This window comes from Oncorhynchus clarkii, chromosome 12 (genome assembly GCF_045791955.1).
Source record: "Oncorhynchus clarkii lewisi isolate Uvic-CL-2024 chromosome 12, UVic_Ocla_1.0, whole genome shotgun sequence".
NCBI lineage: Eukaryota > Metazoa > Chordata > Actinopteri > Salmoniformes > Salmonidae > Oncorhynchus > Oncorhynchus clarkii.
The window spans coordinates 87,453,639-87,480,593 of NC_092158.1; the positions used below are offsets into that span (position 1 = coordinate 87,453,639).

Below are 26,955 nucleotides of genomic sequence, written 5' to 3' on the forward strand. Positions count from 1 at the left end.
CTGACCTTAATTGTGACTAGACATTTGACTCTGCACCGGCCTGCAAGGTGAGGAGACTAAACATTCATGACAGGAACAATGAAAGTCTTCAATAGGAAATGACCATGAACACTGAAGTCTGTCTGTGGGCGTTCTAGTTTGGTTTTTGGTTTGTGTAAATATATATCTTCACTTTATATACACACACACACACACACACACACACACACACACACACACACACACACACACACACACACACACACACACACACACACACACACACACACACAAAGGAGGTGTTCCAAGGAATACAACTTTTAATCACACAAAAAGGGGGTTTATAATTCAACAGCCTGAGGACATAATAAAGACTGTAAAATGCACTTCTACATCTTCATAAAAACAAAATTAATCACAAATTAAAAAGCAGGTTTTTAATGTATACATTTATTTCATAAGAAACATCTTCAAAACTGTACATGAAGCTTTTCACAAAGCAGTTGGATCCTCCGTTTCAGAAATGTTCCTGGTTCACATCTTCTACACATTAGGTCCAGAGAGGGTCTGCTACATTTGAAACCTCACATCGTCTGACTGTTGATGTACGTCTCAGAGAATTCAGAAGTCTGAGAACATTCCAATGGAACAGTCTTGGAACATTCTAGAACAGTCTTAGAACATTCTGGAACAGATTTAGAACATTCCACAACAACAACAGCGTTGGCTTTGAGAAATGAGTCCAACAGTCGCAATGCTGCTTGGCAACATTCAGGAGCTCCAGAGCAGGAAGACAGTAGGATCAGAAGGTGTCTGTGTGTCTGGGCCAGTCTGTCTGTCCATTTGTCTGTCAGTCTGCACCCCTCTCAGTTAGTGTCCACATTCGGCTCAGACCCGGGTCTGCTGTCCATTCAGGAAGAGGCCTGTTGTTGTGGGTGTGGCCAGGTAGCTCCCTGACACTCAGTCTGTGTCCACATGACAGGGGTTAGTCCCACTCTGCTCTGCCTCCTGGTACAGTCTGAGGAAGTCCTTGTATCTCGGGGCACAGCCCATCCAGGCCTCCCCGAACCTTACGCTCCCCGTGAACAGGAAGTCTCCATCCCCCTTCCCCGGGCCGGGCCTCACCCCACACTGCCTGGGCATCCTCACCCTGCCTGTCCACCTCCTCACTCTCACCCCCCCTGACACAAACACCTGAGTCTTCTGTCTGTACAGGCGGCTTATTTCCACGGTGACCGACAACTGCTCCGCCTCCTGCTCCACCCCCTGGATGGTGCCCCTCCCCACTGCAGAGAGGAGGAGAGGAGATGTTAATATATGTTACAGTACTACAGTACAGTGTACTGATACAGTATAACAAATAGTACAGTGTACTGATACAGTATAACAAATAATATAGTACAGTATACTGATACAGTATAACAAATAATATAGTACAGTATACTGATACAGTATAACAAATAATATAGTACAGTGTACTGGTACAGCATAACAAATAGTACAGTGTACTGATACAGTATAACAAATAATATAGTACAGTATACTGATACAGTATAACAAATAATATAGCACAGTGTACTGGTACAGCATAACAAATACTACAGTACAGTATAAAGATATGGTATAAAGTATAGCAAATACTACAGTACAGTGTACTGGTACAGTATAGCAAATACTACAGTACAGTGTACTGGTACAGTATAACAAATACTACAGTACAGTATACTGATACAGTATAAAGTATAGCAAATACTACAGTACAGTATACTGGTACAGTATAGCAAATACTACAGTACAGTATACTGGTACAGCATAACAAATACTACAGTTCAGTATAAAGATGTAGTATAAAGTATAGCAAATACTACAGTACAGTGTACTGGTACAGTATAGCAAATACTACAGTACAGTATAAAGATACAGTATAAAGTATAGCAAATACTACAGTACAGTATACTGGTACAGCATAACAAATACTACAGTACAGTATAAAGATATGGTATAAAGTATAGCAAATACTACAGTACAGTGTACTGGTACAGTATAGCAAATACTACAGTACAGTGTACTGGTACAGTATAACAAATACTACAGTACAGTATACTGATACAGTATAAAGTATAGCAAATACTACAGTACAGTATACTGGTACAGTATAGCAAATACTACAGTACAGTATACTGGTACAGCATAACAAATACTACAGTTCAGTATAAAGATATAGTATAAAGTATAGCAAATACTACAGTACAGTGTACTGGTACAGTATAACAAATACTACAGTACAGTGTACTGGTACAGTATAGCAAATACTACAGTACAGTGTACTGGTACAGTATAGCAAATACTACAGCACAGTGTACTGGTACAGTATAACAAATACTACAGTACAGTATACTGGTACAGTATAGCAAATACTACAGTACAGTATAACAAATACTACAGTACAGTGTACTGGTACAGTATAACAAATACTACAGTACAATACAAACTGTGCCATAACCACAAGAGTAACATTTCACCTTTAAAGATCCAGTTTGTAACTTTGTGTGCGACCCAACCAAATGCACCTAGAAATACCAGTTATAGATCTGTCGTTCTCATGGAAAGCAAGTGTAATAAGCAGTAAGCCACAAGGACATGGCAGAGTAATTTGAACCCACTGTACCTTTAAGACATAAAAGGATGCATATAAACGGTTTGTATAAATAGTTCTTACCAAAGTCGCTGGTGCAGACTGCTAACAGCACCTCAGCATCACTGCAGGGCTGACAGGGAGCTGTGGAGAGAGAGAGAAGAAGAAGAGATGAGCTGCAGGACAAAAGACAGACAGACAGAGGAGAGAGAGAGAGACAGAGAGAGAGGAGATACAGAGAGAGAGAGAGAGAGAGAGAGAGAGAGGAGATACAGAGAGAGAGAGAGAGAGGAGATACAGAGAGAGAGAGAGAGAGAGAGAGAGAGAGAGAAAGAGAGAGAGAGAAAGAGAGAGAAGAAGAGATGAGCTGCAGGACAAAAGACAGACAGACAGAGGAGAGAGAGAGAGAGAGAGAGAGAGAGAGAGAAAGAGAGAGAGAGAGAGAGAGAAGAAGAGATGAGCTGCAGGACAAAAGACAGACAGACAGAGGAGAGAGAGAGAGAGAGAGAGAGAGAAGAAGAGATGAGCTGCAGGACAAAAGACAGACAGTTCTACCAGGGATCAAAGTGAGGCCTTCCTTATTTAATGTCATACAACCCTATCAAAAACTAGCCATAAACTCTAGCACTTAACTTTCAACTACTTAAAAAAACAGTCACACAGCAGGTCAATGAAGACACGTGCCGCACACGCACAGGAAGTGGGCTGTGGCCCGTAGGGAGGCACGTGCTGTAATTAATTTCAGCTCTCCCAGATGGTTGTTATTTACCCAGCAGCCCAGGCAGAACAGGCATGCCAACAGGGGATGGGATGGGAGTCTCCTGTCATGGACTATGACTTTACACCAAACAGAGGTTCTGTCTGTCTGTCTGTCTGTCTTCTCTCTCTTTCTCGCCTCTCTCCTCTACTCTCTCTCTCTCTCTCTCTCTCTCTCTCTCTCTCTCTCTCTCTCTCTCTCTCTCTCTCTCTCTCTCTCTCTCTCTCTCTCTCTCTCTCTCTCTCTCTCTCTCTCTCTCTCTCTCTCTCTCTCTCTCTCTCTCTCTCTCTCTCTCTCTCTCTCTCTCTCTCCCTGTAGTCATCAGTTCTGAGTGGACTTGTTGGCTCTCTGTAAGGAAGAGATTAAGAAGTCCATCACTGTGTGAGTGGGGTTTCTTTTAACACACAGCCTGAGGTACAGGACAGGGGCTACTCATTAAACAGGCCTGGTACTGAGAGGGGATGTGTGGGGTAGGGGGAGGATGAGGAGGCGAGGGGGAGGGTGAGGAGGTGAGGATGAGGAAGTGAGGGGGAGGATGAAGAGGTGTGGGGGAGGATGGGGTGTGAGGGGGAGGATGGGGAGGACAGGTGTGAGGGGGAGGTGGCTGCCCCAGGAGGCACCTCTCACAGGATACAGAAACCACCCCCAACACACCCTGCCTGACACTCCAAAACCAATGACAACCAGATGCCCAGGATGGAAAGACAAGGCTAAGCTGACCTGGTCTGGCTGGCTGGCTGGCTGGCTGGCTAACTGGCTGTCTGGCTGGCTGACTGGCTAACTGGCTGGCTGACTGGCTGACTGGCTGGCTGACTGGCTAACTGGCTGACTGGCTGGCTGGCCGGCCGGCTGACTGGCTGGCTGACTGGCCGGCCGGCCGGCTGACTGGCTGGCTGACTGGCCGGCCGGCTGACTGGCTGACTGGCCGGCCGGCTGACTGGCTGGCTGACTGGCTGGCTGGCTGACTGTGTATTCTGTCTGTTAGCCCAGGTGGACTGAACACTTCGTCTCTCTCACAGGGCCGAGAACAACTCTCTATTCAAACAGTCCAGGTAAATAACGTCAAGAACACATTCTAATTCAAGGATCCACACGACCAGATGTATCTGTTACATTCAGATATAACCATGGAGAGAGCAGCCAAGCCAATGAGATAACCAGGAGCTTGGCCCAGCATAGTTCAGTATGACAGATAGACAGACCACAGCACCAGAACCATTCAGATGTAACCATGGTAACTCTTTATACAACCATTTACATACTGGATATAAACTAATGATTAGCAGTCTTTAAAGACAAGACAAGCCCTATATGAAGTAGACCTGGGTGTTACTGAGACGAGAGCCCCATCTCTACAGCCCTGCGCTGCCCTGCCACCTCTGACCTGTTCACAAACCACTTACAGACGAGACCATGACCCGTAGGCATGTTTCCAGACAGGGAGATCATTTTTTAGACAGGTTTGTCTGAAGTCCAGGTTGAGGTCACTGAGGAGGGGGTGAGGGGAGGGTGAGGGTGGGGGGTTGAAGAGGCGTTGAGGAGGGGTCAGAGGTTACCCAGCCACAGGCTCAGGGGCTTAGGAACAGCTGGAGAGGAGGATGACATCAGAGTAGCCGACCGAACGAATGACCGACCTCACCCCCCTCGTTCCCAGAGCAACGAGTAGGGAGCAGGGCCTTTAATGAGAGGACTGAGGCTGCCACCATAGCACCAGAGAACCTCTGGGATACGGTGCACCACAGGCTCCAAACCCTGACCCTGGGATGTGTCCCAAATGCCTCCCTATTCCCTTTATACTGCACTACTTTTGACTAGGCACTTAGGGGATAGGGTGCCATTTGCAAGGCAGCTCCAGTTGTTGCAGCTAGGTTCTCTCTCTCTCTCTCTCTCTCTCTCTCTCTCTTGCTCTCTGGTATCCTTCTCTCTATCTCTGGTCTCCTTCTCTCTCTCTCTGGTCTCCTTCTCTCTCTCTCTCTCTGGTCTCATTTTCTCTCTCTCTCTGGTCTCCTCTCTCTCTTTCTGGTCTCCTTCTCTCTCTCTCTCTCTGGTCTCCTTCTCTCTCTCTCTGGTCTCCTCTCTCTCTCTGGTCTCCTTCTTTCTCTCTCTGGTCTCCTTCTCTCTCTCTCTCTCTGGTCTCATTCTCTCTCTCTCTCTGGTCTCCTCTCTCTCTTTCTGGTCTCCTTCTCTCTCTCTCTTTCTGGTCTCCTTCTCTCTCTCTTTCTGGTCTCCTTCTCTCTATCTCTCTGGTCTCCTCCTCTCTCGCTGGTCTCCTTCTCTCTCTCTCTGGTATCCTTCTCTCTCTCTCTGGTCTCCTTCTCTCTCTCTCTGGTCTCCTTCTCTCTCTTTCTGGTCTCCTCTCTCTCTCTCTGGTCTCCTCTCTCTCTCTGGTCTCCTCTCTCTCTCTGGTATCCTTCTCTTGCTCTCTGGTCTCCTTCTCTCTCTCTCTGGTCTCCTCTCTCTCTCTGGTATCCTTCTCTCGCTCTCTGGTCTCCTTCTCTCTCTCTCTGGTCTCCTCTCCCTCTCTCTCTCTGGTCTCCTCTCTCTCTCTCTCTGGTCTCCTCCTCTCTCTCTCTGGTCTCCTCCTCTCTCTCTCTGGTCTCCTCCTCTCTCTCTCTGGTCTCCTTCTCTCTCTCTGGTCTCCTTCTCTCTCTCTCTGGTCTCCTTCTCTCTCTTTCTCTGGTCGGGGCTCAGATGTCAGACATGAAACGTTGCCACAGGAATGGCCTGGCATGATCTGAGTGGGAGTCAGCTTTCTCTACCCAGCCAAACACACGCTGTACTGCTCCCATCACAGCCACTTCACAGAGAGGGGATGGGAAGAGCGCTGGAGGGAAGGAGAGGGGGAGATGGTGTCCCCAGCTACACCATCTGGTCCCAGATGCATTCTCCTCTAATGGAGGGCAGCTCAGCAATACCACCCTTCTCTGATCACAACCACTACAGAAGAATGTGGAAGAGAGGGGAGACAGGACGCATAGATGAAGGGAAGAGGAATGAAAGACAAGAGGAGACAGTGGGAGAAATATAGATGTAGGAAAGATATATAGAGAGAGAGGAGGTAGAGAAAAGAGAGAAATATAGATGTAGGAAAGATATATAGAGAGAGAGAGGAGACAGTGGGAGAAATATAGATGTAGAAAAGATATATAGAGAGAGAGGAGACAGAGAAAAGGGAGAAATATAGATGTAGGAAAGATTTATAGAGAGAGAGGAGACAGAGAAAAGGAGAAATATAGATGTAGGAAAGATATATATAGAGAGAGGAGACAGTGGGAGAAATATAGATGTAGGAAGGATATATAGAGAGAGGAGGTAGAGAAAAGGAGAAATATAGATGTAGGAAAGATATATAGAGAGAGAGGAGACAGAGAAAAGGAGAAATATAGATGTAGGAAAGATATATAGAGAGAGAGGAGACAGTGGGAGAAATATAGATGTAGAAAAGATATATAGAGAGAGAGGAGACAGAGAAAAGGGAGAAATATAGATGTAGGAAAGATATATAGAGAGAGAGGAGGCAGAGAAAAGGGAGAAATATAGATGTAGGAAAGATATATCGAGAGAGAGGAGGTAGAGAAAGGGGAGAAAGTGTGAGGAATAAAGTTCCTTCTCTCAACATCTGGTGTGAGAAACATTCCAGAGAGATGGAGACAGCAACTCAATCCCAGCAGAGCAGGTCTGACAGAGACAACTGGAAAGAAGTGGAGAAAAACAGACAGGGAGAGGAAGAGAGAGAGAGGGACAGAGAGAGAGAGAGAGAGACAGAGAGACAGAGAGAGAGAGACAGAGAGAGAGACAGAGAGAGAGAGACAGAGAGAGAGACAGAGACAGAGATAGAGAGAGGCAGACAGAGAGAGACAGAGAGAGGGAGAGAGAGACAGAGAGCGAGAGAGAGGGAGAGAGAGACAGAGAGAGAGAGAGAGAGAGAGACAGAGAGAGAGAGAGAGAGACAGACAGAAAGAGAGACAGAGATAGAGAGAGGCAGACAGATAGAGCGAGAGAGACAGAGATAGAGAGACAGAGAGAGGGAGAGAGAGAGACAGAGAGCAAGAGAGAGGGAGAGAGAGAGCGAGAGAGAGGGAGAGAGAGAGAGGCACACAGACAGAGAGAGAGAGAGAAGAGAGAGAAAGAGCGAGAGACAGAGAGAGAGAGAGAGAAGAGAGAGAGGGAGAGATAGAGAGTGAGAAAAAGAGAGAGAGAGAGAGAAAAAAAACAGAGCCAAACAAGTGCAATCAGATCACCAAGCCCTCTAGACCCTGCTGCCGAGTCGACGACAAGACTCCGCCCCCCCCTCCCTCCCTCCCTCTCCCCCTGGGCTAGGGACCTGTCGCCACATTACACCACAAGCTCATACCACAGAAGTACAAAGCGCAGGAAACCAAGCCGGTCATAACAACCCTGAGCATTAGACTACTATATTAGAACCTGGACCCAGCAGCACGACATTAAGACCAACCTGAGCCAACTACATTATCTACAACCATTAGACCACTATGTTAGATCCTCTACATTAAGACCAACCTGAGCCAACTACATTATCTACAACCATTAGACCACTATGTTAGATCCTCTACATTAAGACCAACTACACTATCTACAACCATTAGACCACTATGTTAGATCAACGACATTAAGATCAACCTGAGCCAACTACATTATCTACAACCATTAGACCACTATGATAGATCCCCTACAATAAGACCAACTACACTATCTACAACCATTAGACCACTGTGTTAGATCCTCTACATTAAGACCAACTACACTATCTACAACTATTAGACCACTGTGTTAGATCCCCTACATTAAGACCAACTACACTATCTACACCCATTAGACCACTATGATAGATCCTCTACATTAAGACCAACTACACTATCTACAACCATTAGACCACTGTGTTAGATCCTCTACATTAACACCATCCTGAGCCAACTACACTATCTACAACCATTAGACCACTATGTTAGATCCCCGACATTAAGACCAACCTGAGCCAACAACACTATCTACAACCATTAGACCACTGTGTTAGATCCTCTTTAAGACCAACCTGAGCCAACTACACTATCTACAACCATTAGACCACTGTGTTAGATCCCCTACATTAAGACCAACCTGAGCCAACTACACTATCTACAACCATTAGACCACTATGTTAGATCCCCTACATTAAGACCAACTACACTATCTACAACCATTAGACCACTATGTTAGATCCCCGACATTAAGACCAACCTGAGCCAACTACACTATCTACAACCATTAGACCACTGTGTTAGATCCCCTACATTAGGTCCTGACTGTTTATCAGTCTCTATCTGCCCGTTGTGCCAGCTGACTATGCAGGATATGAACATGTGAGCCCAGAAAGCAGTAGAAACAGATGTGAGGTAGATAGAAGTCATATGACTCCTCAGTGTGGAAGAAACGACCAGTCTCTCTGGTCTGGACCTCCTCCCAGCCAGGAGTCATGCAGGGTTGGCAGGTACACAGCATGATAAAAAACACGCCTCTGTTTTGACAGAGAGGCCCTCTCCGTTTGGCTGTAGCCCTCTGTACAGACAGACCAGGGTACTGTAAGGGAAGGCAGTGGTTCGCTATGAAACCCTGCACCCCAAGTCAACTCACAGTCCCACGATACACCGGCTTCGTAACACTAACTTGTGGGAAGGGAACTGCCAAACGTCAACATAGAATTGTCAGCGTAACGTAATATTACAAAACACAACACTGAGACTCAGACTTCAGTGGAAAGACAAATAAACCCAAGATCAAATATCAAAAATAGTTGATCTTGTAAATACAGATCTACAAAACGGAGATGTTTTCTCCAGCAGATGGCTGCATTCAGTACAGAACTACGTCGTGACTACAGACACTAAGACAAACGGAGATGTTTTCTCCAGCAGATGGCTGCATTCAGTACAGAACTACGTCTAGACTACAGACACTAAGACAAACGGAGATGTTTTCTCCAGCAGATGGCTGCATTCAGTACAGAACTACATCCTGACTACAGACACTAAGACAAACGGAGATGTTTTCTCCAGCAGATGGCTGCATTCAGTACAGAACTACATCTACAGACACTAAGACAAACGGAGATGTTTTCTCCAGCAGATGGCTGCATTCAGTACAGAACTACGTCGTGACTACAGACACTAAGACAAACGGAGATGTTTTCTCCAGCAGATGGCTGCATTCAGTACAGAACTACGTCGTGACTACAGACACTAAGACAAACGGAGATGTTTTCTCCAGCAGATGGCTGCATTCAGTACAGAACTACGTCCTGACTACAGACACTAAGACAAACGGAGATGTTTTCTCCAGCAGATGGCTGCATTCAGTACAGAACTACGTCCTGACTACAGACACTAAGACAAACGGAGATGTTTTCTCCAGCAGATGGCTGCATTCAGTACAGAACTACATCCTGACTACAGACACTAAGACAAACGGAGATGTTTTCTCCAGCAGATGGCTGCATTCAATACAGAACTACGTCGTGACTACAGACACTAAGACAAACGGAGATGTTTTCTCCAGCAGATGGCTGCATTCAGTACAGAACTACATCGTGACTACAGACACTAAGACAAACAGAGATGTTTTCTCCAGCAGATGGCTGCATTCAGTACAGAACTACGTCCTGACTACAGACACTAAGACAAACGGAGATGTTTTCTCCAGCAGATGGCTGCATTCAGTACAGAACTACATCTACAGACACTAAGACAAACAGAGATGTTTTCTCCAGCAGATGGCTGCATTCAGTACAGAACTACGTCGTGACTACAGACACTAAGACAAACGGAGATGTTTTCTCCAGCAGATGGCTGCATTCAGTACAGAACTACGTCCTGACTACAGACACTAAGACAAACGGAGATGTTTTCTCCAGCAGATGGCTGCATTCAGTACAGAACTACGTCCTGACTACAGACACTAAGACAAACGGAGATGTTTTCTCCAGCAGATGGCTGCATTCAGTACAGAACTACGTCCTGACTACAGACACTAAGACAAACGGAGATGTTTTCTCCAGCAGATGGCTGCATTCAGTACAGAACTACGTCCTGACTACAGACACTAAGACAAACAGAGATGTTTTCTCCAGCAGATGGCTGCATTCAGTACAGAACTACGTCGTGACTACAGACACTAAGACAAACGGAGATGTTTTCTCCAGCAGATGGCTGCATTCAGTACAGAACTACATCCTGACTACAGACACTAAGACAAACGGAGATGTATTCTCCAGCAGATGGCTGCATTCAGTACAGAACTACGTCGTGACTACAGACACTAAGACAAACGGAGATGTTTTCTCCAGCAGATGGCTGCATTCAGTACAGAACTACATCGTGACTACAGACACTAAGACAAACGGAGATGTTTTCTCCAGCAGATGGCTGCATTCAGTACAGAACTACATCCTGACTACAGACACTAAGACAAACGGAGATGTTTTCTCCAGCAGATGGCTGCATTCAGTACAGAACTACGTCCTGACTACAGACACTAAGACAAACTGAGATGTTTTCTCCAGCAGATGGCTGCATTCAGTACAGAACTACATCGTGACTACAGACACTAAGACAAACGGAGATGTTTTCTCCAGCAGATGGCTGCATTCAGTACAGAACTACATCGTGACTACAGACACTAAGACAAACGGAGATGTTTTCTCCAGCAGATGGCTGCATTCAGTACAGAACTACATCCTGACTACAGACTAAGACAAACGGAGATGTTTTCTCCAGCAGATGGCTGCATTCAGTACAGAACTACATCGTGACTACAGACACTAAGACAAACGGAGATGTTTTCTCCAGCAGATGGCTGCATTCAGTACAGAACTACGTCGTGACTACAGACACTAAGACAAACGGAGATGTTTTCTCCAGCAGATGGCTGCATTCAGTACAGAACTACATCGTGACTACAGACACTAAGACAAACGGAGATGTTTTCTCCAGCAGATGGCTGCATTCAGTACAGAACTACGTCGTGACTACAGACACTAAGACAAACGGAGATGTTTTCTCCAGCAGATGGCTGCATTCAGTACAGAACTACGTCGTGACTACAGACACTAAGACAAACAGAGATGTTTTCTCCAGCAGATGGCTGCATTCAGTACAGAACTACGTCGTGACTACAGACACTAAGACAAACTGAGATGTTTTCTCCAGCAGATGGCTGCATTCAGTACAGAACTACATCGTGACTACAGACACTAAGACAAAACGGAGATGTTTTCTCCAGCAGATGGCTGCATTCAGTACAGAACTACATCGTGACTACAGACACTAAGACAAACAGAGATGTTTTCTCCAGCAGATGGCTGCATTCAGTACAGAACTACATCGTGACTACAGACACTAAGACAAACGGAGATGTTTTCTCCAGCAGATGGCTGCATTCAGTACAGAACTACATCCTGACTACAGACACTAAGACAAACGGAGATGTTTTCTCCAGCAGATGGCTGCATTCAGTACAGAACTACATCGTGACTACAGACACTAAGACAAACGGAGATGTTTTCTCCAGCAGATGGCTGCATTCAGTACAGAACTACATCGTGACTACAGACACTAAGACAAACAGAGATGTTTTCTCCAGCAGATGGCTGCATTCAGTACAGAACTACATCGTGACTACAGACACTAAGACAAACGGAGATGTTTTCTCCAGCAGATGGCTGCATTCAGTACAGAACTACATCCTGACTACAGACACTAAGACAAACGGAGATGTTTTCTCCAGCAGATGGCTGCATTCAGTACAGAACTACATCGTGACTACAGACACTAAGACAAACGGAGATGTTTTCTCCAGCAGATGGCTGCATTCAGTACAGAACTACATCATGACTACAGACACTAAGACAAACGGAGATGTTTTCTCCAGCAGATGGCTGCATTCAGTACAGAACTACATCCTGACTACAGACACTAAGACAAACAAAACCACTTCCTAGTCAGTCAATTAACAAACTGTCAGCTGAATGGCCAGTTGACTCTCTCTGACCTACCCGCGTCTGGATAGTCAGGATATGGTGCACGCCTAATGTCATCGATTTTAAAAAACTTTAAAGGGATAGGTCACCAAAATGACAACATTAGTTAGATGGTTCCTTTCCTTGAATGTAGTCTCTGGGCCAACCAGGAGAGTCTGTGATCCACTGTCTGGGCCAACCAGGAGAGTCTGTGATCCACTGTCTGGGCCAACCAGGAGAGTCTGTGATCCACTGTCTAGACCAACCAGGAGAGTCTGTGATCCACTGTCTAGGCCAACCAGGAGAGTCTGTGATCCACTGTCTAGGCCAACCAGGAGAGTCTGTTAGGATTTGTCGACTTTGCCACTGTCATCAACTTTAGCATTAAAGGGGAAGTTCAGGATTTTAGACCTTAATGCTAGCTGTTACCTCAGTCTGAAAGTAGTCTGTGGACCAGGAGAAACTATCATCCATGGTTCAGTTGTCTGTCGTCAGCCACTACAAATGTCAGTTAACTTTAGCCAAAGAGTTTCTACACCCAGAGGAGAAACATCGCAAGACTTCCGGCATGCTTGTGAAACAGACCAAACAGACCAGGTTTGGGGTTCCAGAAGTCAATGAGAAGTTCATTTTCACAACCAAGACTGGAGACAATGTCTTAAATAGTTGAACATGTTATTTTACTCCAACGTTGTGGAACTGACACGTTTTCATTGGTCAAAAACAACTTTATATCAAAGGAGTGCCTAGACAGTTTGTGTGTGTATTGGTATTGATATGTCGGCTGTGTGCATTTTATAATTATTTTGAATTGAAGTAGTTCTGTTCTTGTCTATTAATATTCTGTATTATGCTTTATGTTTTGTGTTGAACCCCAGGAAGAGTAGCTTCTGCTTTTGCAACAACTAATGGGGATCCTAATAAAATACAACAAAAATACCAAGGATTTGACGGCCTGCACAGGCCCAGTTCAGTGTGAGATGACCGTTACACCCCGATCATGTGTTTCTACGCTTGAGCTTCGATAGCCAACGTCGCCATGACATTGTCAACGGGAATTTCTACTGGAGAAGCAGTTTCATCTTCTTAATGTACCGTCTCTGCTTTAGCCATACTGAACTTCCCCTTTAATGACCAAAGCAACAACAACAATAGGAGTGTATCTCACCAGACAGTGCTTTAGCCATACTGAACTTCCCCTTTAATGACCAAAGCAACAACAACAATAGGAGTGTATCTCACCAGACAGTGCTTTAGCCATACTGAACTTCCCCTTTAATGACCAAAGCAACAACAACAGTAGGAGTGTATCTCACCAGACAGTGCTTTAGCCATACTGAACTTCCCCTTTAATGACCAAAGCAACAACAACAATAGGAGTGTATCTCACCAGACAGTGCTTTGGCCATACTGAACTTCCCCTTTAATGACCAAAGCAACAACAACAATAGGAGTGTATCTCAACCAGACAGTGCTTTAGCCATACTGAACTTCTCCTTTAATGACCAAAGCAACAACAACAATAGGAGTGTATCTCACCAGACAGTGCTTTAGCCATACTGAACTTCCCCTTTAATGACCAAAGCAACAACAACAATAGGAGTGTATCTCACCAGACAGTGCTTTAGCCATACTGAACTTCCCCTTTAATGACCAAAGCAACAACAACAATAGGAGTGTATCTCACCAGACAGTGCTTTAGCCATACTGAACTTCCCCTTTAATGACCAAAGCAACAACAACAATAGGAGTGTATCTCACCAGACAGTGCTTTAGCCATACTGAACTTCTCCTTTAATGACCAAAGCAACAACAACAATAGGAGTGTATCTCACCAGACAGTGCTTAAGCCATACTGAACTTCCCCTTTAATGACCAAAGCAACAACAATAGGAGTGTATCTCACCAGACAGTGCTTTAGCCATACTGAACTTCCCCTTTAATGACCAAAGCAACAACAATAGGAGTGTATCTCACCAGACAGTGCTTTAGCCATACTGAACTTCCCCTTTAATGACCAAAGCAACAACAATAGGAGTGTATCTCACCAGACAGTGCTTTAGCCATACTGAACTTCCCCTTTAATGACCAAAGCAACAACAACAATAGGAGTGTATCTCACCAGACAGTGCTTTAGCCATACTGAACTTCCCCTTTAATGACCAAAGCAACAACAACAATAGGAGTGTATCTCACCAGACAGTGCTTTAGCCATACTGAACTTCCCCTTTAATGACCAAAGCAACAACAACAATAGGAGTGTATCTCACCAGACAGTGCTTTAGCCATACTGAACTTCCCCTTTAATGACCAAAGCAACAACAACAATAGGAGTGTATCTCAACCAGACAGTGCTTTGGCCATACTGAACTTCTCCTTTAATGACCAAAGCAACAACAACAATAGGAGTGTATCTCACCAGACAGTGCTTTAGCCATACTGAACTTCCCCTTTAATGACCAAAGCAACAACAACAATAGGAGTGTATCTCACCAGACACTGCTTTAGCCATACTGAACTTCCCCTTTAATGACCAAAGCAACAACAACAATAGGAGTGTATCTCACCAGACAGTGCTTTAGCCATACTGAACTTCCCCTTTAATGACCAAAGCAACAACAACAATAGGAGTGTATCTCACCAGACAGTGCTTTAGCCATACTGAACTTCCCCTTTAATGACCAAAGCAACAACAACAATAGGAGTGTATCTCACCAGACAGTGCTTTGGCCATACTGAACTTCCCCTTTAATGACCAAAGCAACAACAACAATAGGAGTGTATCTCACCAGACAGTGCTTTGGCCATACTGAACTTCCCCTTTAATGACCAAAGCAACAACAACAATAGGAGTGTATCTCACCAGACAGTGCTTTAGCCATACTGAACTTCTCCTTTAATGACCAAAGCAACAACAACAATAGGAGTGTATCTCACCAGACAGTGCTTTGGCCATACTGAACTTCCCCTTTAATGACCAAAGCAACAACAACAATAGGAGTGTATCTCACCAGACAGTGCTTTAGCCATACTGAACTTCTCCTTTAATGACCAAAGCAACAACAACAATAGGAGTGTATCTTACCAGACAGTGCTGTAGCCATACTGAACTTCCCCTTTAATGACCAAAGCAACAACAACAATAGGAGTGTATCTCACCAGACAGTGCTTGTGGCTCCACCCCAGCCAAGGCTCCAGTTCCAGCCCCGGTCCTCTCTGTAACCAGCTCATACTGGAACGAAGTGATTCTCTTACTGATGTCTCTGTGAGGTATGGCCTCTATGAACAGAGACCCCTCCTGGATGCTGAAGCAGGTCACCTTCCCCTGGGCCTGGTCCTGCTCCCTCAGCAGCAGGCGCAGCTTCCCGGCCCGGTCCAGGTAGATGTTGGCCCCGTGGGAGTCCCTAGAGGGCTTGATGCAGACGGAGAGACGGGCGGCTGCCGGGGACAGGGTGTTGGGCCGCAGGTTGACGATGACGGCCCCTGTAGGGTAGAGCCAGTGGAGGGAACCCTGGGAACAACGTAGGTAGACCTGCTCCACATCACGGCTGTGGCCCTCATGGGTCAGACCACTGGAAGGGAAGGGGGGAGGTCAGTGTGGAAGGGGAGGAGGTCCACAACACATCATACACAGAGACATGGTCACACTCCTAACACACATGTGAAATAATTATATATTTGGTCTGAAGTAAAACTGTTTTTTGGGGGGGGGGGGGGGGGGGTGAGAGATGCCAACCATGAACCACTGTCTGTGACTGCCTGTACAACAGTCTGTGACTGCCTGTACGACAGTCTGTGACTGCCTGTACGACAGTCTGACAGGGTCTGTATGAATATAGATCAGAGATAATCAGTGGTTCTCCAGCCGAGGGCCGAGCAAAACAAATCAAATAGGCCTGGAACTTGGCAAAAGAACAGAAAACATCAGCTTTCTTCTGGTGAAAACCTTTTCTGAAATCCTGAGCAGCTTCACAGGGAAATTGCAGCTCTTCACGTGATCATGTCCTGCCTCCGATCAAACTCAACAGGTAGACTACAGACCAGCTCTGTGCTTCAAATGGAAACCTATTCACTATATAAGGCTCTGGTCTAACGTAGTGCACTATGTAGGGAATAGGGGCTCTGGTCTAACGTAGTGCACTATGTAGGGAATAGGGCTCTGGTCTAACGTAGTGCACTATGTAGGGAATAGGGCTCTGGTCTAACGTAGTGCACTATGTAGGGAATAGGGCTCTGGTCTAACGTAGTGCACTATGTAGGGAATAGGGCTCTGGTCTAACGTAGTGCACTATGTAGGGAATAGGGCTCTGGTCTAACGTAGTGCACTATGTAGGGAATAGGGCTCTGGTCTAACGTAGTGCACTATGTAGGGAATAGGGGCTCTGGTCTAACGTAGTGCACTATGTAGGGAATAGGGCTCTGGTCTAACGTAGTGCACTATGTAGGGAATAGGGCTCTGGTCTAACGTAGTGCACTATGTAGGGAATAGGGCTCTGGTCTAACGTAGTGCACTATGTAGGGAATAGGGCTCTGGTCTAACGTAGTGCACTATGTAGGGAATAGGGCTCTGGTCTAACGTAGTGCACTATATAGGGAATAGGGCTCTGGTCTAACGTAGTGCACTATGTAGGGAATAGGGCTCTGGTCTAACGCAGTGCACTATATAGGGAATAGGGCTCTGGTCTAAAGTAGTGGACTATGTAGGGAATAGGGGCTCTGGTCTAAAGTAGTGCACTATGTAGGGAATAGGGCTCTGGTCTAACGCAGTGCACTATATAGGGAATAGGGCTCTGGTCTAAAGTAGTGGACTATGTAGGGAATAGGGGCTCTGGTCTAAAGTAGTGGACTATGTAGGGAATAGGGGCTCTGGTCTAAAGTAGTGCACTATGTAGGGAATAGAGGCCTGGTCTAACGTAGTGCACTATGTAGGGAATAGAGGCCTGGTCTAAAGTAGTGCACTATGTAGGGAATAGGGCTCTGGTCTAACGTAGTGCACTATGTAGGGAATAGAGTCCCAGGTCTAAAGTAGTGGACTATATAGGGAATAGGGCTCTGGTCTAAAGTAGTGCACTATATAGGGAATAGGGCTCTGGTCTAAAGTAGTGCACTATATAGGGAATAGAGTCCCAGGTCTAAAGTAGTGGACTATATAGGGAATAGATGAAGTGTGTGTGTTGCCAGGTGGTGGTGGTTTAATACACTTAGACAAAGCGTTAAGACTCCTGCGGCTCCGTGCGCTGCACACGGCCGGCAGCATGACCAGTCACGAGCCACCCTGCCTCGACATGGCTCAACTGACCTCAGCCCCAACACACACGTCTTATGGCACATTGTTCCTTCTGGGCTCAGCGCTCTGGCAACACACGACTGACTGCCTGGCAGGCTGCCTCAGGGTCGGAGAGAGGAGAGGGGGAGTCTAGAGACAGAACTGGATGAAGGGAGAGGAGAGAGGGGAGGGGGAGTCTAGAGACAGAACTGGATGAAGGGAGAGGAGAGAGGGGAGGGGGAGTCTAGAGACAGAACTGGATGAAGGGAGAGGAGAGAGGGGAGGGGGAGTCTAGAGACAGAACTGGATGAAGGGAGAGGAGAGAGGGGAGGGGGAGTCTAGAGACAGAACTGGATGAAGAGAGAGGAGAGAGGGGAGAGGGGGAGTCTAGAGACAGAACTGGATGAAGGGAGAGGAGAGAGGGGAGGGGGAGTCTAGAGACAGAACTGGATGAAGAGAGAGGAGAGAGAGGAGAGGGGGAGTCTAGAGACAGAACTGGATGAAGAGAGAGGAGAGAGGGGAGGGGGAGTCTAGAGACAGAACTGGATGAAGGGAGAGGGGAGAGGAGAGGGGGAGTTTAGAGACAGAACTGGATGAAGGGAGAGGGGAGAGGAGAGGGGGAGTTTAGAGACAGAACTGGATGAAGGGAGAGGAGAAGGACAGGCTACATCCCAAATTGCACCCTATTCCCTATATAGTGCCATAGGCCCTGGTCAAAGGTAGTAAACTGTATAGAGAATAGGATGCCATTTTGGACACAGTAGAGCTGATTTAGACAACCAACGGCAGCAACAGTAACCAGGCTGCCAGGAGCCTCTGCTGAATGCAGGTCAATCAGACAAACCTCCCCTTGCAGCTGGGACAAAGACCCTGGAAGAGACATGTCCAGGCAGCACTCTGGACAGGACTGACCCCCTGGCGCCAGACAGGCAGCACTCTGGACAGGACTGACCCCCTGGCGCCAGACACACAGCACCACCAAACCACTCACTATACATACACACAGTGACAGTCAGTGTCGAAAATGGAACCCTGTTCGCTATTTAGTGCACTAGTGATGACCAGGGCCCATAACCCTAATCCCTATATATAGTGCACTAGACATGACCAGGGCCCACAGGGCTCTCTATAGGGAATAGGGAACCATTTGGGATGGGAACACAGAATGTAATGCATAATTGTTGAAGTCCTAGACTTGGCCCAAATCTGTAGCTCATATCATTCATAATCTGAAGTCCTAGACTTGGCCCAAATCTGTAGCTCATATCATTCATAATCTGAAGTCCTAGACTAGGCCCAAATCTGTCGCTCATATAATTTATAATCTGAAGTCCTATACTAGGCCCAAATCTGTCGCTCATATCATTCATAATCTGAAGTCCTAGACTAGGCCCAAATCTGTCGCTCATATCATTCATAATCTGAAGTCCTAGACTAGGCCCAAATCTGTCGCTCATATCATTCATAATCTGAAGTCCTAGACTAGGCCCAAATCTGTCGCTCATATCATTCATAATCTGAAGTCCTAGACTAGGCCCAAATCTGTAGCTCATATCATTCATAATCTGAAGTCCTAGACTAGGCCCAAATCTGTAGCTCATATCATTCATAATCTGAAGTCCTAGACTAGGCCCAAATCTGTTGCTCATATCATTCATAATCTGAAGTCCTAGACTAGGCCCAAATCTGTCGTTCAAAGCAAAGCCAAGCTATGAGGCAGGAAACGAGCAGCATACTTCTATTACCATATGGGTGCCATGCCAACAGCAACAGGCTGGTGGTTTGATGTTCTTGGTAGGAATGACCCAATTTAAAATGAAAACGAGATGGTGAAATATGAATAAGGCCCATTGATGTGAGGACCAGAGGAGAGCACATGTTGGTCATCATGACCCGACCAGCCTCTCCTCTCCTCAACACATTCTCTTTAATTAACTCAGTTGAACTCTTCCACCGTCTCTAGTCTGCGTGTAATTAGAAGAGATTAGCTGAGAGGAGAGGTAATGAGCAACAGATTCCCTGGTACAGGCTCAAAGTAACTGCTTGTCAAGACTACTCCTCGGCTGGCTTAGAAGAGAAAACCACTTTCTCTCCATGCCACTGCACTTCACCCACTATATATTCACCCACTATATATTCACCCACTATATATTCACCCACTATATATTCACCCACTATATATTCACCCAATATATATTCACCCAATATATATTCACCCAATTTATATTCACCCACTATATATTCACCCACTATATATTCACCCACTATATATTCACCCAATATATATTCACCCAATATATATTCACCCAATTTATATTCACCCACTATATATTCACCCAATATATATTCACCCAATTTATATTCACCCACTGTATATTCACCCAATTTATATTCACCCACTTTATATTCACCCACTATATATTCACCCACTATATATTCACCCAATATATATTCACCCACTATATATTCACCCACTATATATTCACCCACTATATATTCACCCACTATATATTCACCCACTATATATTCACCCAATATATATTCACCCACTATATATTCACCCAATATATATTCACCCACTTTATATTCACCCACTATATATTCACCCACTATATATTCACCCACTATATATTCACCCACTATATATTCACCCACTATATATTCACCCAATATATATTCACCCACTATATATTCACCCAATATATATTCACCCAATATATATTCACCCAATATATATTCACCCACTATATATTCACCCACTATATATTCACCCACTATATATTCACCCAATATATATTCACCCACTATATATTCACCCACTATATATTCACCCAATATATATTCACCCAATATATATTCACCCACTATATATTCACCCACTATATATTCACCCAATATATATTCACCCAATATATATTCACCCACTATATATTCACCCACTATATATTCACCCACTATATATTCACCCACTATATATTCACCCAATATATATTCACCCACTATATATTCACCCACTATATATTCACACAATATATATTCACCCACTATATATTCACCCACTATATATTCACCCAATATATATTCACCCACTATATATTCACCCAATATATATTCACCCACTATATATTCACCCACTATATATTCACCCACTATATATTCACCCAATATATATTCACCCACTATATATTCACCCACTATATATTCACCCAATATATATTCACCCAATATATATTCACCCACTATATATTCACCCAATATATATTCACCCACTATATATTCACCCACTATATATTCACCCACTATATATTCACCCAATATATATTCACCCACTATATATTCACCCAATATATATTCACCCACTATATATTCACCCAATATATATTCACCCAATATATATTCACCCACTATATATTCACCCAATATATATTCACCCACTATATATTCACCCACCATATATTCACCCACTATATATTCACACAATATATATTCACCCACTATATATTCACCCACTATATATTCACACAATATATATTCACCCACTATATATTCACTCACTATATATTCACCCAATATATATTCACCCACTATATATTCACCCACTATATATTCACCCACTATATATTCACCCAATATATATTCACCCACTATATATTTCACCCAATATATATTCACCCACTATATATTCACCCAATATATATTCACCCAATATATATTCACCCACTATATATTCACCCAATATATATTCACCCAATTTATATTCACCCAATATATATTCACCCACTATATATTCACCCACTATATATTCACCCACTATATATTCACCCAATATATATTCACCCACTATATATTCACCCAATATATATTCACCCACTATATATTCACCCAATATATATTCACCCAATATATATTCACCCACTATATATTCACCCAATATATATTCACCCAATATATATTCACCCACTATATATTCACCCACTATATATTCACCCAATATATATTCACACACTATATATTCACCCACTATATATTCACCCACTATATATTCACACAATATATATTCACCCACTATATATTCACCCACTATATATTCACCCACTATATATTCACCCAATATATATTCACCCAATATATATTCACCCACTATATATTCACCCACTATATATTCACCCACTATATATTCACCCAATATATATTCACCCACTATATATTCACCCACTATATATTCACCCACTATATATTCACCCACTATATATTCACCCACTATATATTCACCCAATATATATTCACCCACTATATATTCACACAATATATATTCACCCACTATATATTCACCCACTATATATTCACCCACTATATATTCACCCAATATATATTCACCCACTATATATTCACCCAATATATATTCACCCAATATATATTCACCCACTATATATTCACCCACTATATATTCACACAATATATATTCACCCACTATATATTCACCCAATATATATTCACCCACTATATATTCACCCAATATATATTCACCCAATATATATTCACCCACTATATATTCACCCAATATATATTCACCCACTATATATTCACCCAATATATATTCACCCAATATATATTCACCCACTATATATTCACCCAATATATATTCACACACTATATATTCACCCAATATATATTCACCCACTATATATTCACCCAATATATATTCACCCACTATATATTCACCCACTATATATTCACCCACTATATATTCACCCACTATATATTCACCCAATATATATTCACACAATATATATTCACCTAATATATATTCACCTAATATATATTCACCCACTATATATTCACCCACTATATATTCACCCACTATATATTCACCCAATATATATTCACACAATATATATTCACCTAATATATATTCACCTAATATATATTCACCCACTATATATTCACCCACTATATATTCACCCACTATATATTCACCCACTATATATTCACCCACTATATATTCACACACTATATATTCACCCACTATATATTCACCTAATATATATTCACCTAATATATATTCACCCACTATATATTCACCCACTATATATTCACCCACTATATATTCACCCACTATATATTCACCCACTATATATTCACCCAATATATATTCACCCAATATATATTCACCTAATATATATTCACCTAATATATATTCACCCACTATATATTCACACAATATATATTCACCCACTATATATTCACACAATATATATTCACCCAATATATATTCACACCATTTCACCCACAAGGTTTCATTTATTTATTTCACCAGGTCGGCCAGTTGAGAACAAGTTCTCATTTACAAATGCGACCTGGCCAAGATAAAGCAAAGCAGTGAGACACAAACAACACAGAGTTACACATAAACAAACGTCCAGTCAATTACACAATAGAAAAGTCTATATACAGTGTGTGCAAATGTAGTAAGAGTAGGGAGGTAAGGCAATAAATAGGCCATAGTGGCAAAGTAATTACAATTTAGCAATTAAAACACTGGAGTGATAGATGTGCAGAAGATGAATGTGCAAGTAGAGATACTGGGGTGCAAAGGAGCAAAACAATAAATAACAATATGGGGATGAGGTAGTTGGATGGGCTATTTACAGATGGACTACGTACAGGTGCAATGATCTGTAAGCTGCTCTGACAGCTGATGTTTAAGTTAGTGAGGGAGATATGAGTCTCCAGCATCAGTGATTTTTGCAATTCGTTCCAGTCATTGGCAGCAGAGAACTGGAAGGAAAGGCGGCCAAAGTAGGTGTTGGCTTTGGGGCTGACCAGTGAAATATACCTGCTGGAGCGAGTGCTCCGTTTGGGTGTTGCTATGGTGACCAGTGAGCTGAGATAAGGCAGGGCTTTACCTAGCAAATACTTATAGATGACCTGGAACCTGTGGTTTGGCGACGAATATGAAGTGAGGGCCAGCCAACGACAGCATACAGGTCGCAGTGGTGGGTAGTATATGGGGCTTTGGTGACAAAACGGATGGCACTGTGATAGATTGCATCCAATTTGCTGAGTAGAGTGTTGGAGGCTATTTTGTAAATGACATCGCCGAAGTCAAGGATCGGTAGGATAGTCAGTTTTACGAGGGTATGTTTGGCAGCATGAGTGAAGGATGCTTTGTTGCGAAATAGGAAGCTGATTCTAGATTTAATTTTGGATTGGAGATGCTTGATGTGAGTCTGGAAGGAGAGTTTACAGTCTAACCAGACACCTAGATATTTGTAGTTGTCATACAGAGTAGTGATGCTAGACCGGCGGGCAGGTGCGGGCAGCGATCGGTTGAATAGCATGCATTTAGTTTTACTTGCATTTAAGAGCAGTTGGAGGCCACGGAGGCAGTGTTGTATGGCATTGAAGCTCGTCTGGAGGTTTGTTAACACAGTGTCCAAAGAAGGGCCAGAAGTATACAGAATGGTATTGTCTGCGTAGAGGTGGATCAGATGATCACCAGCAGCAAGAGCAACATCATTGATGTATACAGAGAAAAGAGTCGGCCCGAGAATTGAACCCTGTGGCACCCCCATAGAGACTGCCAGAGGTCCGGACAACAGGCCCTCTGATATAACATACTGAACTGTGTCTGAGAAATAGTTGGTGAACCAGGCAAGGCAGTCATTTGAGAAATCAAAGACTGTTGAGTCTGCCAATAAGAATGCTGTGATTGACAGAGTCGAAAGCCCTGGCCAAGTCGATGAATATGGTTGCACAGTATTGTCCTTTATTGATGGTGGTTATGATATCGTTTAGGACCTTGAGCGTGGCTGAGCTCATGACCAGCTCGGAAATCAGATTGCATAATGGAGAAGGTACGGTGGGATTAAAAATGGTCATTGATCTGTTTATTAACTTGGCTTTTGAAGACTTTAGAAAGGGCAGGGCAGGATGGATACAGGTCTGTAACAGTTTGGGTCTAGAGTGTCACCCCCTTTGAAGAGGGGGATGACCGCGGCAGATTTCCAATCTTTAGGGATCTCAGACGATGTGAAAGAGAGGTTGAACAGGCAATTAATATTGGTTGCAACAATGGCAGCGGATAATTTTAGAAAGAGAGGGTCCAGATTGTATAACCCACTAGATTGTCTGTAATATATGATGTATAACCCACTAGATTGTCTGTAATATATGATGTATAACCCACTAGATTGTCTGTAAAATATGATTTATAACCCTCTAGATTGTCTGTAATATATGATGTATAACCCTCTAGATTGTCTGTAATAGATTATTTATGAAGACAAATAATGTTTTTACCTCTACAACATCAGCATTTATTTGTATTAATTTATTTAACTAGGCAAGTCCGTTAAGAACAAATTCTTATTTACAATGACGGCCTACCGCCAGCAGTAATTTAATACCTACATTGAGTATAATGTCATGTGTTGCTGCCTTGCTGTGTTGTTGTCTTAGGTCTCTCTTTATGTACTGTTGTGTTGTCTCTCTTATCGTGATGTGTGTTTTACCCTATATTTTAATTGAATTCATTTTTATTTTAATCCCAGCCCCCGTCCCCGCAGGAGGCATTTTGCCTTTTGGGAGGTCGTCATTGTAAGTAAGACTTTTTTTCTGAACTGACTTGCCTAGTTAAATAAATAAAGGTTAAACAAATAAAATATTAGAGGCATTCACGAAGTGTCAAACTTCACGAGGTGCCAAAATCAAGTATTAAAGCCTCTTACTATATCACTATTTAAGCCATGGTGTTGCTTCTAAAAAGAGTGACTCGAATTTTATAACAAGTGAAGGGAAGGAAGAACCGAAAGGGAAAAGTTGTGTGCTCAAGTTGAGATTTATAAATGTATACAAGGTAGGCTGTTATAGACGTTGTGAGGAGCCACCTCAAACTGTACTTTTACTGATGCGTCACTGTGTTTATTCATGAAACAATGTATACATTTCCATTTGATCATTGAACTGTATCAACATTAAACGTGATCCTAAGAGTGTTATTAGAACGCTTCGGTTGAAAAAAAAAGGGTACATTTCAGTTGAATATGAATGTTTTAAAAATATAATTAGATTTTGTTTTAAAGTAATAATCTCAAAACCATTATCATGTTGTAAACATAAAATAAAGAGAGATAAATCGCTTGGAGTCCTTGACAGAAGTCGCATTCCACAGACCTGACTCAAGGTGATCATTCAGTAAGAGGGAAAGATTTGTGTAATTCACCTCTCAGGAGAGAATGGATAACTCATTCTCTATTTAGTTTATTACATTATAACAATCTCTTCACCAGTCGGCCTTGGATAAAAAAAACACTGACGCATTCACCATTCTGTAACTTTAATTTCCACAAATCGAAGCATTCAAATCTAAATGGTAGCCTACAAATAGTTCGTCTGCACAGCTCCTTTTCAATTCGACCATTATGAACAAGCGGTACATGAAATAATGAAAGTTACAAAGAAGAACTCTCACCTGCCCTTCCAACTACACTGATCGCTGGAGTATTGAGAGAACGCTATCCGACACAGCAGGAGGACCGATAACAAGTATGCTAAAATCGGTGTCAGCATGTTTAATCCCACCGCTGTTGCTCGGAGCGCAACACGTTCCTTCTTCTCAACTAAAACAACCAAATCCACCCGCGTAACTCCAACGACATAACGTCCCCATCGGTTCTGGTCGCCTGTTGAAATGTCTTCGAATGTTCTTTTCTTCCCGTAAAAGCCAGTAGAACCGTGAAAAAAAAGCGTTATTTCAGTAAGAACCATCCACCGTATCGTAACCTACAACAGACAGCGGCTACTTGCATTCCTCTACTGGAAGTTCAGTGAGTGAATTTCTCCGAGGTCTTCTCACGTCACTCCCCTTCGCCAAGCAGATCCGCACGCATGCGCAATGCCTTCTCGGCTAGATCTTGGAAGTCTGTTTCTATAATGACAAAATCTCACCGAGGCTAGTATCTACTTACTAGGAATTGATAAATGATACATTACAAAGTCTACAGTCGAAATAACCCGCCGGTGAAAGTTTGGGTAAATTGACTGAGTAATCTGTGGTTCATTAACTTTTCCTTTCCAAAAGTGCCCCTCCTCATTCCAATTCTACTTGATATTTGTTGTCAGTCATTCGTTATGATGACATATGTGGGTACAACCATATTGTTGTTACATTTGATGGACTGTCACATATATAGTCCTCTGGGAAGTTTTTATTTTGAAACAAGATATAAGTGTGTTTTTCCAACTGAACTAGACACACACACACAATCATATATATCTTTTTTTAACTGAAACCCGTTAGACAGGAA

General features: G+C 43.3%; 1 protein-coding gene across 2 annotated transcripts in view; it reads right to left on the bottom strand.

Annotated features, from left to right (window-relative positions):
* Positions 1–401: 401 nt before the first annotated feature.
* The window catches only part of LOC139422342 (meteorin-like protein), a 76,403-nt gene continuing 49,849 nt past the window's right edge, over positions 402–26,955 (bottom strand). Inside the window, exons 1-4 of one of the 2 annotated variants that reach the window (XM_071173542.1) lie at positions 26,121–26,477; positions 15,541–15,953; positions 2,699–2,758; positions 402–1,265 (exon numbers count right to left, since the gene is read on the bottom strand). In XM_071173542.1, coding sequence (XP_071029643.1) covers positions 940–1,265; positions 2,699–2,758; positions 15,541–15,953; positions 26,121–26,416 — 1,095 coding nt within the window. In that variant the 5' untranslated portion in view covers positions 26,417–26,477 and the 3' untranslated portion in view covers positions 402–939. Of the gene's footprint in view, positions 1,266–2,698; positions 2,759–15,540; positions 15,954–26,120; positions 26,478–26,955 lie in introns of those variants that run through there. The other variant, XM_071173543.1, reaches the window with a different exon arrangement.